At 41.0% G+C, this 10,940-nt stretch overlaps 1 protein-coding gene across 1 annotated transcript; it reads left to right on the top strand.

The window, feature by feature from the left end:
* The first annotated feature begins 3,940 nt into the window (after positions 1-3,940).
* On the top strand, positions 3,941-10,675 carry LOC131927664 (negative elongation factor E-like). The gene is made up of 3 exons (XM_059283419.1): positions 3,941-3,982; positions 9,706-9,756; positions 10,490-10,675. The coding sequence occupies exons 1-3, from the start codon at positions 3,941-3,943 to the stop codon at positions 10,673-10,675; spliced, it is 279 nt and encodes a 92-aa protein (XP_059139402.1).
* Positions 10,676-10,940: the final 265 nt, after the last annotated feature.

Below are 10,940 nucleotides of genomic sequence, written 5' to 3'. Positions count from 1 at the left end.
TAGCTGCATTTTTCATTATAAATAGTTGGGGGGAGGGTGCAAATCAAAAGTTTGAGGGGGGGGTGCAAATTGAAAATTTGCTCCCGAGGGGGGGGTGGCGCCAAGTTTGACCCCGGGCGCGGGGAAGGGTCGCTACGCCTCTGGAAAGCGGACTATAAACCTCAAACAACAACAACATTACAAGCTTTTATTTAAATCACGTCCTCGTCAGTCGTCAGTCTAGATCGAAATGGCCGAGCGAAATTGCTAGCACTTCCAACTAACAGATACGGTTCGTAGTTGGATCGTGGGTCAAGACATAAGGACAATGCATCGTGATATTAAATTTTACTTAATTGGATGCCTAATTAATTTTTTTATGAATTAATACAAATTTTGACTGAATTAGTAGGCATTTCTATCCAACTACTCTACATGCGTCATCACATTCAATAGCGCGTCATCACGTTTAATAGGCGCGCAATGGTTTTTAGTCATGAAACTTTATTGTAAATAAAAACATGTAAAGTACTAAAAAAAAAATTCCTAAAAATGTTTGATTAACAAGCTTGTATGTACTAATGCACTAAAAAGTAGAAATTAAATTATATAGTATGATAACAAATGGAACCCACAAAGAAAGTTCAAATGATGCTCAATAAGAGGAGGGTGCAACAGTAACACAGATAGGCACTCGCCTATTTCTGTGACTTTGTCATATGGGAATATGAAATGACGTGCATTGGGTATAAACATAAACAGCATGTTATAAAACTAACAATTAATTTATTTATTTTAATTTTTTTTAAAAATCTACCTTCTTGCCCGCAAGTAAAATTAAAAATTATACTTTTTAAAAATATAGTTTTAAAGGATCCTCAAGCGTAGGTTTATCATTAAAAGAAAGAGGTTAGTTTGTTGAGGATGAATCTCATATATCGTGATATTAAGTGCAAATGAATTATCTCCCATTTGAAAACTAGCCAAGGGATGTAACGTGGAGTTGAATAGCTAAAAAAACAAAGAAGAACAAAGACACCTGTAAAAAAATATAAAACAGCAGCGTAAATGTAGATGAACAATGTATTCAATTAATCAAATATATGTATTATAGAAATTTATAAAAATCATATTATTAAATTATTTACTACTAAAAACAATATAAAATTTATAAGCTTAAACATATTAGCATTATTTTTAGACATAGTAATACAAGTACAATCCATTCTATTAAATTGTGCTCTTGATATTGTGTAAATATAAATATTTTGGCTCCCCTGAAAGGGGGAAATTATCGAAGTGATAGGGCAGGGGTCGGCGTCGTGCGGCTCTCGGCTCTTCAGCTCCATGCACAAATAATAATAACGAGCCGACCCGCAGCATATCATACGCCGCTATTTAGTTGTTGTTTTTTCTACTTTTCACTAATTCATAGTTTGTGAATTCGACATTACCAACGCTGCCACTGAGAATATTTCTTTAAAACACTATAATTGACTATAAGTAGTTCGTTAAGGACGATAACCCCCCTCCCCCCCCCTTCCGTTAAAGCAAACTCCACTTAGTTACCCCCCCCCCCTCCCCCCTACGTTTAAAATCGCTTCAAACTAAATTTCCTCCCCCAAAAAGCCGTCACTAAACCCGGCTCTGCTTGTAAACATTTTACATGAACCACAGCTCACCAGACCATGTAGGGGTTGGCGTGGTAGGGAGCGCGCTTACAGCTTGTTTTCCAGCGTCTCCCAGAAGAGAATTATATAGGCCTACATAGATTATTTTATTTTCAAAAACTCATCAAAATATTGTTCTGCAATAATAAACATAAACAATAAACACTCGCTATTCTATTAAAATATTTAGGTACGCCATATTTCAATGTACTTCCTATTAACCTGTCTATCCCAAATTGCAACATTCAACTTCAAGGTGGAGATCACAAAGAAACTAAACGAGCTAATAGTAAAACTCAGTGGCGTAGCGAGGTCGGGTGTCACCCGGTGCGGCACTTAATGGGTGTCACCCCCCCAGAGGCGTAGTGACCCTTCCCGGGGACAAACTTTCAAACTTTCGATTTGCCCCCCCCCCCTCAAACTTTCGATTTACACCCCCTCCCCCCAACCTTTTCTCTATATATTTTGCTATTTTTTGCTTTGGTGTCACCCCCTAAATGGTGTGACCCGGTGCGGTCCGCACCCCCCGCACCCCCCTCGCTACGCCTCTGGTAAAACTGCATGGGAAGGAAACCCCAGTGTATACCTTGCTTGAAGAAGATGATTGTTTCGAAAAAATGGTGTGTCCGCCCCTCCCCCGTGCTGCGATCGTCATTATGTAAGCTACTTAAAGTATTTTTTAACTCCAGTTAGCTATCCATTGAACTGGCAAAAAAACATATTTATTCTATATATCTTGCAATTTTTTTTGTGTCACCCCCCCCCCCCCCTTAAATTGTGACATCCGGTCCACATCCGTCGCCCCGCCTCGCGACCAGTGTTTCTTCCAGATTTTTTTTGTCTCCGGGGGGGGGAGGGGGGTAGACTCTTTTTTCGGGGGGGGGGGGGGAGGGCGGACATTGTTAAAAGTATATATTTCTTTATAAATGTCATTTCGTTCGGGGGGGGGGGGGAGGAGCCCCCACGAAGAGATGCCTGGAAGAAATTCTGCCCGCGACGCCTCTGAGTAAACCCATATAAGCTTAGGTCTTTACAATTGTGATGTGGTTATGTATCACCTTTACCCCTCTGTGATTTGCGATTACTTTGAGATGATCTAAGCTTAGCTTGCCAATGACTAATCAATTTGGTTTGTGTACATACAGCAGCTCTAGCTGGTACATACACGATGTCTGGTCAGCATTGCTTGATCATTTAAATGATTGGGATTTGTTGGTTGGGTTCTGATAGGGGAGGGGGGGGGGTTGATATAGATTATATTCGTACACCGTAATGTTCACAATAATATACTCTTGGCCGAGGATCGCCTCCTCTTATGTTTGTGACTATGTCTGGTACAGTGTCTGCAGTGTTTCTTTCTGACATTTTTCTCCGAGGGGGGAGGGACACTTGATATTTTCGGTGGGGGGGGGGGGCGGATTAATTTTCCTTTGGGGTGAGGCCACTTGTAGAAGATAGGATTTCTATATGAATTCTATTTCTTTCGGGGTGGGGTGGGGGGGAGCGTTAAACTTTCATCCCCCCAAGAGATGCCTGGAAGCAATACAAGATATGCTATACTGTTTCATTATTCAAGACACATCAATCCCCTACTCCTGTCTAACCAGTCTACATAGTTTACTCCTATCTAACGAATCTGCAATCCTACTCAACTGTCTCCTAACAATATCTAACTACATATACTGCCTAAACAGGTCTAACCCTAACACTCTACTTACCAAATCTTCTCTAACATTATCTATCTCTAACTGGCTGCACACAGGTCAAATGGTCAGCTGACCGTCGCACGTGACTTGTCATCTCCTGTTACAATTCGATTGGTTCCTTGACTGACCAGTGTCTACCTCACCTACCTATAATAATTCCACCTAGGTTAGGTTTGCCTGTCGTCCCTACTGGGACATAGGCCGCTGACAAGAGCTTCCCAGACGTCTCTGTCCTGGGCTAGTCTCTCTAACTGTCCCCAGGTGTATCCAATCTTCTTGTTGTCTTCTTCCAGGTCACGTCTCCAGGTCTTTCTTGGTCTGCCTCTCCTCCTCCTGCCCTGTGGATTCCAGGTGAGGGCCTGTCTTGTTATGCTGGATACAGGCTTTCTGAGTGTGTGGCCAATCCATTTTCATTTAATTCTACCTAACCGAAGCTTGTCTATCTCTTGCTTTTTTACATAAGACGTAATTATATCTATCATCAACACGTGTTCTGTGGAATGGGTGGGTTTAGTGATAGAGAGATTTAGATAAAGACCGATCGATTAAAACAAAACGAGGGAAAAGAAATCAAAAGAGACAAAAATGGAAGAGAAAGTAGAGAGATGGATGGAGAAAAATGAGAACGTAAGAAAGATTGAGGGAGAGATCGATCAAAAGATAGATGGAAAGAGATAGAGAACGGTAAATAGAAAGGGATAGTGTACACTACAAAGAATAGTGTCAAGACAGCATAAGGGACGTAGTAGTCAAACAAAGGTGAGTTAATTGTTGACCAACCTGCCTAAATCTGCTTCATTGATTGTGCGGATTTCCCTGACATTGATGTGGTATAGACACATCGGATTACCTGGATAGACCATGCGTCATCCCCTTGCTCATTCCCCAATGACATTAAGTGCAATTTTATGCTTACTGATTAGATCTCTCTTGGCCCAAGGTGTAAGTCTTACCTGACGTGTATTTTTTTATCGAATCGGTGTATATGGGTCATTTTGTTCAGACCTTTATGTCGAAAAACAAACAGCCTCGGTAATATGCACATATATATATATATATATATATATATATATATATATATATATATATATATATATATATATGTATATATATATATATATATATATATATATATAACGTAAACATGATAGCATGATTCAATGTCAAGGTCAAACAGTACCCTACTTGACAGAAAAATTGGTAGAATCGGTTACACGTCTGACTTGACGCACGGAAGGCGAGGCGATTTGGTGCCGTGTGGAATGGTAGGTTCGGATCCCGTTGGGTTCTGACTTTTCTGTCTTTACATGGACTATATTCTGTACCTTTGTCTACCATTGGCGTTGAAATATCACTTTCGGTTTTCTGTTGCAATGGATCGAAATTGGCGAGCGAAACTTCGTCCACTTTTAACCGACCAATTTCATTGAAACTTGGCACGTGTGTCAAGATCTGATGACAATGCAATGTGACATCAAATGGGACTTAATTAGAGAATTAATTAATTTGTTAAAGAATTAACGATACGCACATTTTTTTAAATTTTCATTTTAGCGCTTTATTACAAAAATATCTTTATTAAAAAGTTTTACGCATTTTAAAAAATGCTTTCTATTTCTTTCGTGCTCCCCCCCCCCCCATCACCCTCTACACAACCCTAATTCAATACTGTGGTCAGCACTATGTCCAGCCGCCTTTCCTTTCCCTAACGTGAGTTGAGTACATCAGTCAGGTACATCAGAGATGGGTGGACTCAGGGACGGTCTACTGACTTGAACCCGGATTCGAACTCGAGACTCACGGGTTAGCAGTCCAACTTTCTATCGCTAGGTCCCTTGTCTCCCCCCCTCCACCCCCCCCCCCCCCCCCCCGCCCCAAACAAATTTCGTTTTTGTTACAGATAATTTGAGATTTACAAACCACGCGCAAAATCACGTGATCTAATGTTTAACATCCCATGTAAAAATAAACGTCCAACTGCTTTTTTTGTCTATTTTCACAAAGATTGTATGTAGGATAAAGTTATATTTGCGTATACCTATGCATACACCAAACTCTGACAAGTAGCCCGTAGGCCCAATGTAACAGTAATATCTTGCTGAGTCTGTTGCAATGGTCATGTAAGGAATTAATGGATTTGGGTAATCGCCTGCATTTGCCATATTTAAGCATTGAGTATCTCTTGACTGCGTACATCTCTCTGCACAAATTTTGTGGGTTTTTGAAGTAAGTATATGAGTCCGTAAACCTTTAAAACTTCACTTTAATTAATAAATAAAATATATTAGACTGTGTATGTAGTGAAAGAGTGAAGGGGGATGAATGGGGGTAAATGTTGTTGTACTTGGTACCCTGTCCCGTTCGACTTTCTTCAGTTCTCGTGCTGTGAGTTGTAATAGTCCGGTTTGTACCAGTTTATGAAAGGGTATATAAGGTGTATGAAAACGTGTGTGATGGCCTTAGTTTTGTCCAGATCTCCAAGAATAGTACAGGTTAGGTTTAGATTAGTTTGTAGCCACTGGATCTTAGTTTACTAGCTTGTGTATTTTGTGTTTAGACTAGACTATTATGTGTAGATAGAGTATATACTATTAAATCTTTTAGTTTTCAACGAGCCTTTGTTTCATTCAGTCTTCTTTTGTAACCCGTTTGTGGTTGTTTGTCTTATATGTTGCGCTACGCATCGGATCACCCGAAAGGCGTGTCCGTGTGTTCACAACAGTGTAAAATACGAAAATGAGATAAAAACAATATAGAATTTTATAATTGGATCATTCGTCTTGTTCGATAATTAGGCTAAGTAAGCCCAATATTTCGAACCTTACGTCAATGGAGCAGATGAGCACCACTTAACTTCTATGATTGGGCCAAATCGATGGATATTGTGGTCAGCACTACGCCCAACTGGGTGGGTTTCATGGACTTCTCGGGATCTGAGCTCGATGTTTTAGATTTAGAAGTCGAGCTTTCAACCATTCGACCAAGCCAGTGTTTCTTCCAGACTTTTTTCTCCGGGGGGGGGGGGGGGGGGGGGGGCACTTGAAATTTTCGGGGGGGGGGGGGGGACGGTAGACTTTCTTCGAGGGGCCGGAAACTGTTAAAAGTATATATTTTCTATATAAATTATATAAATTTCATTTCGTTCGGGGGTGGGCGGTAAAAAATTTTCGGGGAAGAGATGCCTGGAAGAAACTTTGGATCAAGCTACACTCACCCCCACTCCCACCCGCCCCAAAATAAACCAACTCTACTTCAATTTTGGAAATAACAGTTACAGAAAGCGGGTTAGTTATTGTGACCTTACTTCTTTTATATTTACAGATCATTTACAGATATTTACACGATGAAATCAATTAGCTACATTTTAGCAGTAATCTGCTTGATTGAGCATGCAATAAATCATACCGCTCATGGTAAGTTTAAAACATCGATAAATCTTATGGACGAAAATGGCACTACTTAATCCAGTATAGTTTTTATAAATATTAACATGTGTCTGCAATCCCAAGGTTCCCTTGTTCGCACCCCACCCTCCCCCCCCCCCTCCCCCAGGACAGGTAAACAGGTTAGACTTGTCACCTGGGGACAGCAATGCCTCTGATCAATCCCTTAGACTCCAAACTACGGCCCGCGAGCCGGATGCGGCCCGCGAGGTCCTCTCATCCGGCCCGCGGAAAAAAACCTTTGTTGGTGATGGCTGAGGAACTTTTGCCCAGAAAAATCAAAGACAAGCCTGGAACTAACTGGCCCCCGAACTGAAATTTGATAGTTAATGCGGCTCTCGGGCTGAAAAGTTTGGAGACCCCTGCCTTAGACTACATGATTAAAATTCGGGCTTCCTTTCGACAGCTTCTGCAAGATGGTGCCAAACGTACTGCTTAGCATTCTTTTGGACTATACAGGCATAGGCCGAGAGAGAAATCACGATGAATGGACAAACAATGATCTCTGTATCGGGAGCCGGAGATTTTTCCTAAAGATACTTGTCCGAATGTAGTTTGCCCAAAGGTTGATTTCCCGAATAGATACTTGCCCAAAAGCAACAAGTGTCCCTTCTGGCGTTTATTGCATTCGGGCAAGTGTACATTCGGGAAAACGGCCTTTTTGGCAAACGGCATTCGGGCAAGTGTCGTTCTGGAATTTGCCGTATATTCTCCGTATCCAATGACATGGTTCGCTCCCCTAGATTTTTTTCCTGTAGGTGCATTCAATTTTACCAACTCAAAACTGAGGCATATGTATTACTCAGTGTTTTAAGGTTCACAATGTTTGAAGTTGAAATGGAAATTCACGTGCGCCTAACGTATCTAAGAGAGAAGGACTCAAACTCCTCTATAACAAAGCTATTTACTTACCTGTTGATACTAGTCTTTTTTTTACATGATACAGATTAAAGTTTTGTTTGAAATCCTAACTAATCGCATTATAGTCAAAACTAAGTCTTAAATAAAAAAATAGTCATTAAAAAGTTTTACAGACCCTTATATAGGGTTATTTATTCTTAGATTATCTCTCCAGTTTGAAGGTAAATAGTATATAACTTTAATACTATTAAAATCGTATCTAATGTTAACCAGTATTTCTCCAGTAAAATCCTAAAGTACGTCGAAAATGTATACAATGCCAAATAGTTATGTGAAGAACTAACACAAACCGAATTGATAGAATCCAGTTAACCCTCGACAAGTAGCTTGAAGACCTCGATTGTGTACATATTAATCAAACTGTTCTCACAACAACAGCAACATACTCAATTCAAACTAAACAAGAACTAAAGGCAGGCTTAAAGATTCTAATGGAGCTCCAGTTGAGGTACCAAAAACAAATAAGAGGTCAATGGCTTCACATATCGAGCAATTGTAGTATACAACAATTGGGGAGAAGATGGGGACATCGAAAGCTACATTTTGGACATCCATAGCACTTTCTACGCTCTTCAATATTCGATTATCAGAGTTTCTTCCAGGCATCTTTTCGGGGGGAGGGGGGGCTTTGTCTCCCCCCCCCCCGAAAAAAATCTACCGCCCCCCCCCCCCCCCCCGAACGAAATGAAATTTATATAATTTATATAGAAAATATATACTTTTAACAGTGTCCGCCCCCCCCCCCCCCCCGAAGAAAAAGTCTGGAAGAAACACTGACGATTATGTAACGTAAAGTGAAGCATATACGCCTCTACAGTTCTGAGACGTAAGGGGAAGCAGAAACTAATGATACAAATTTTCAGACCTTCGTTATGTGATCACTATGTCAAATATCAGTTGAGCTGGGCAAGTTACTATCGCCAATCTACATAGTCGATCCGAGCAAAACACTATTGGCAAAGAAGTACCAAACCCAGTGGCGTAGCAAGGTCGGGTGTCACCCGGTGCGGCACTTAATGGCGTCACACCCCCCCCCCAGAGGCGTAGCGACCCTTCCCGGGGACAAACTTTCAAGTTTTCGATTTGCACCCGCTCCCCCCTCAAACTTTCGATTTGCACCCCTCCCCTCAAGATTTCGATTTCCCCTCTCCCCCCCCCCCCCCTCTCAAACTCTCGATTTGCACCTCCCTCAAGTTTTTCTCTATATATTTTGCTATTTTTTGCCTTGGTGTCACCCCCCCCCCCCTATATGGTGTCACCCGGTGCGATCCGCACCCCGCCCCCCCGCCCCTCGCTACGGCCCTGACCAAACCTAACTTAAATTCTTAATAGATAATGCTATTTCGAAATAGGTACACACAGATTACAAAGAAAAGTAAAGACCTCTCTTTAGACCTAGCGATCCAGCGGGCAGATGTGGAGTTAATATATTTATTGACCTCGATATAGAAAAGAATAATGTGGCCATTACTATGTCTAACCGCTTTTACTTTCCTTAATTTAAGTTCGGTACCAATCAGAGCTGGGTGGACTCAGTGACGTTTCACTGACTTGAACCCGGATTCGAAATTGTAACTTTCCGGTCAGCATTCTTGCACTCCACCGCTAGGCCACGCCGTCAAATATGAAAAAAAAAAAACTATTAGGTTCAATATTTTCTTCAATATTTTACCTAGGTATTCCGTCAACGATATTTTATCCGCGAACATATGTCTTTTGTACTTAAATTATTTGTCATCCAATCTTTGTTGGTGAAATTATTTATCCTTAAGATAATTAACCTGAGATATTTTGTCCCAAAATCACAATTTCTTCTTGAGATAATTAGATACCATGTGTCCTGAAATAATTTGTCATTTCACCATTCTTATATATATATATAAGTATATATATATATATATATATATATATATATATATATATATATATAGCGAATATATTATATACTATGGATAAGTAAACTAAATCCTTTTCTGTTAAGCCCAGTGTACTTTCATCGGCCTGAAGCAGCTACTGATTCCTGTTACAACATTTCAGGTAAATAATAGAGTGTTTACATTAATGATTGTATTTCATGTATAATAGTTTGTTCTTCACGCTTTTACTTTCTCACATACGAAGTATAGAGGAAGTTTTGTAATCGTGCAAAAATCTCGACGTTTAACACCTCTCCGAGTCGGAAAAACATAGATAAGGATTAAGATTAAGATTAGGTTAGGATTATAATTAGGTTTACGGTTACGGTTACGGTTACGGTTACGGTTACGGTTACGGTTACGGTTACGGTTACGGTTACGGTTACGGTTACGGTTACGGTTACGGTTACGGTTACGGTTACGGTTACGGTTACGGTTACGGTTACGGTTACGGTTACGGTTACGGTTACGGTTACGGTTACGGTTACGGTTACGGTTACGGTTACGCTTACGCTTACGCTTACGCTTACGCTTACGGTTACGGTTACGGTTACGGTTACGGTTACGGTTACGGTTACGGTTACGGTTACGGTTACGGTTACGGTTACGGTTACGGTTACGGTTACGGTTACGGTTACGGTTACGGTTACGGTTACGGTTACGGTTACGGTTACGGTTACGGTTACGGTTACGGTTACGGTTACGGTTACGGTTACGGTTACGGTTACGGTTACGGTTACGGTTACGGTTACGGTTACGGTTACGGTTACGGTTACGGTTACGGTTACGGTTACGGTGAGGATGAGGATGAGGATGAGGATGAGGATGAGGATGAGGATGAGGACAATTATAAGGACAAGGACAAGGACAAGGACAAGGACAAGGACAAGGACAAGGACAAGGACAAGGACAAGGACAAGGACAAGGACAAGGACAAGGACTGGGACTGGGACTGGGACTGGGACCGGGACCGGGACCGGGACCGGGACCAGGACCGGAACCAGGACCAGGACCAGGACCAGGACCAGGACCAGGATTAGGATTAGGATTAGGATTAGGATTAGGATTAGGATTAGGATTAGGTTTAGTATTAGGATTAGGATTAGGATTAGGATTAGGATTAGGATTAGGATTAGGATTAGGATTAGGATTAGGATTAGGATTAGGATTAGGATTATGATTATGATTAGGATTAGGATTAGGATTAGGATTAGGATTAGGATTGGGATTGGGATTGGGATTGGGATTGGGATTAGGATTAGGATTAGGATTAGGATTAGGGGATTAAGTCTAAAGTTTAAAGTA

The sequence above is a fragment of the Physella acuta genome, unplaced genomic scaffold (assembly GCF_028476545.2).
Source record: "Physella acuta isolate Inbredline_101_S28 unplaced genomic scaffold, ASM2847654v3 ptg001427l, whole genome shotgun sequence".
Lineage (NCBI taxonomy): Eukaryota > Metazoa > Mollusca > Gastropoda > Physidae > Physella > Physella acuta.
Note: the sequence above shows the minus strand (reverse complement) of the source record. Positions and strands in the feature narration are given on the sequence as shown.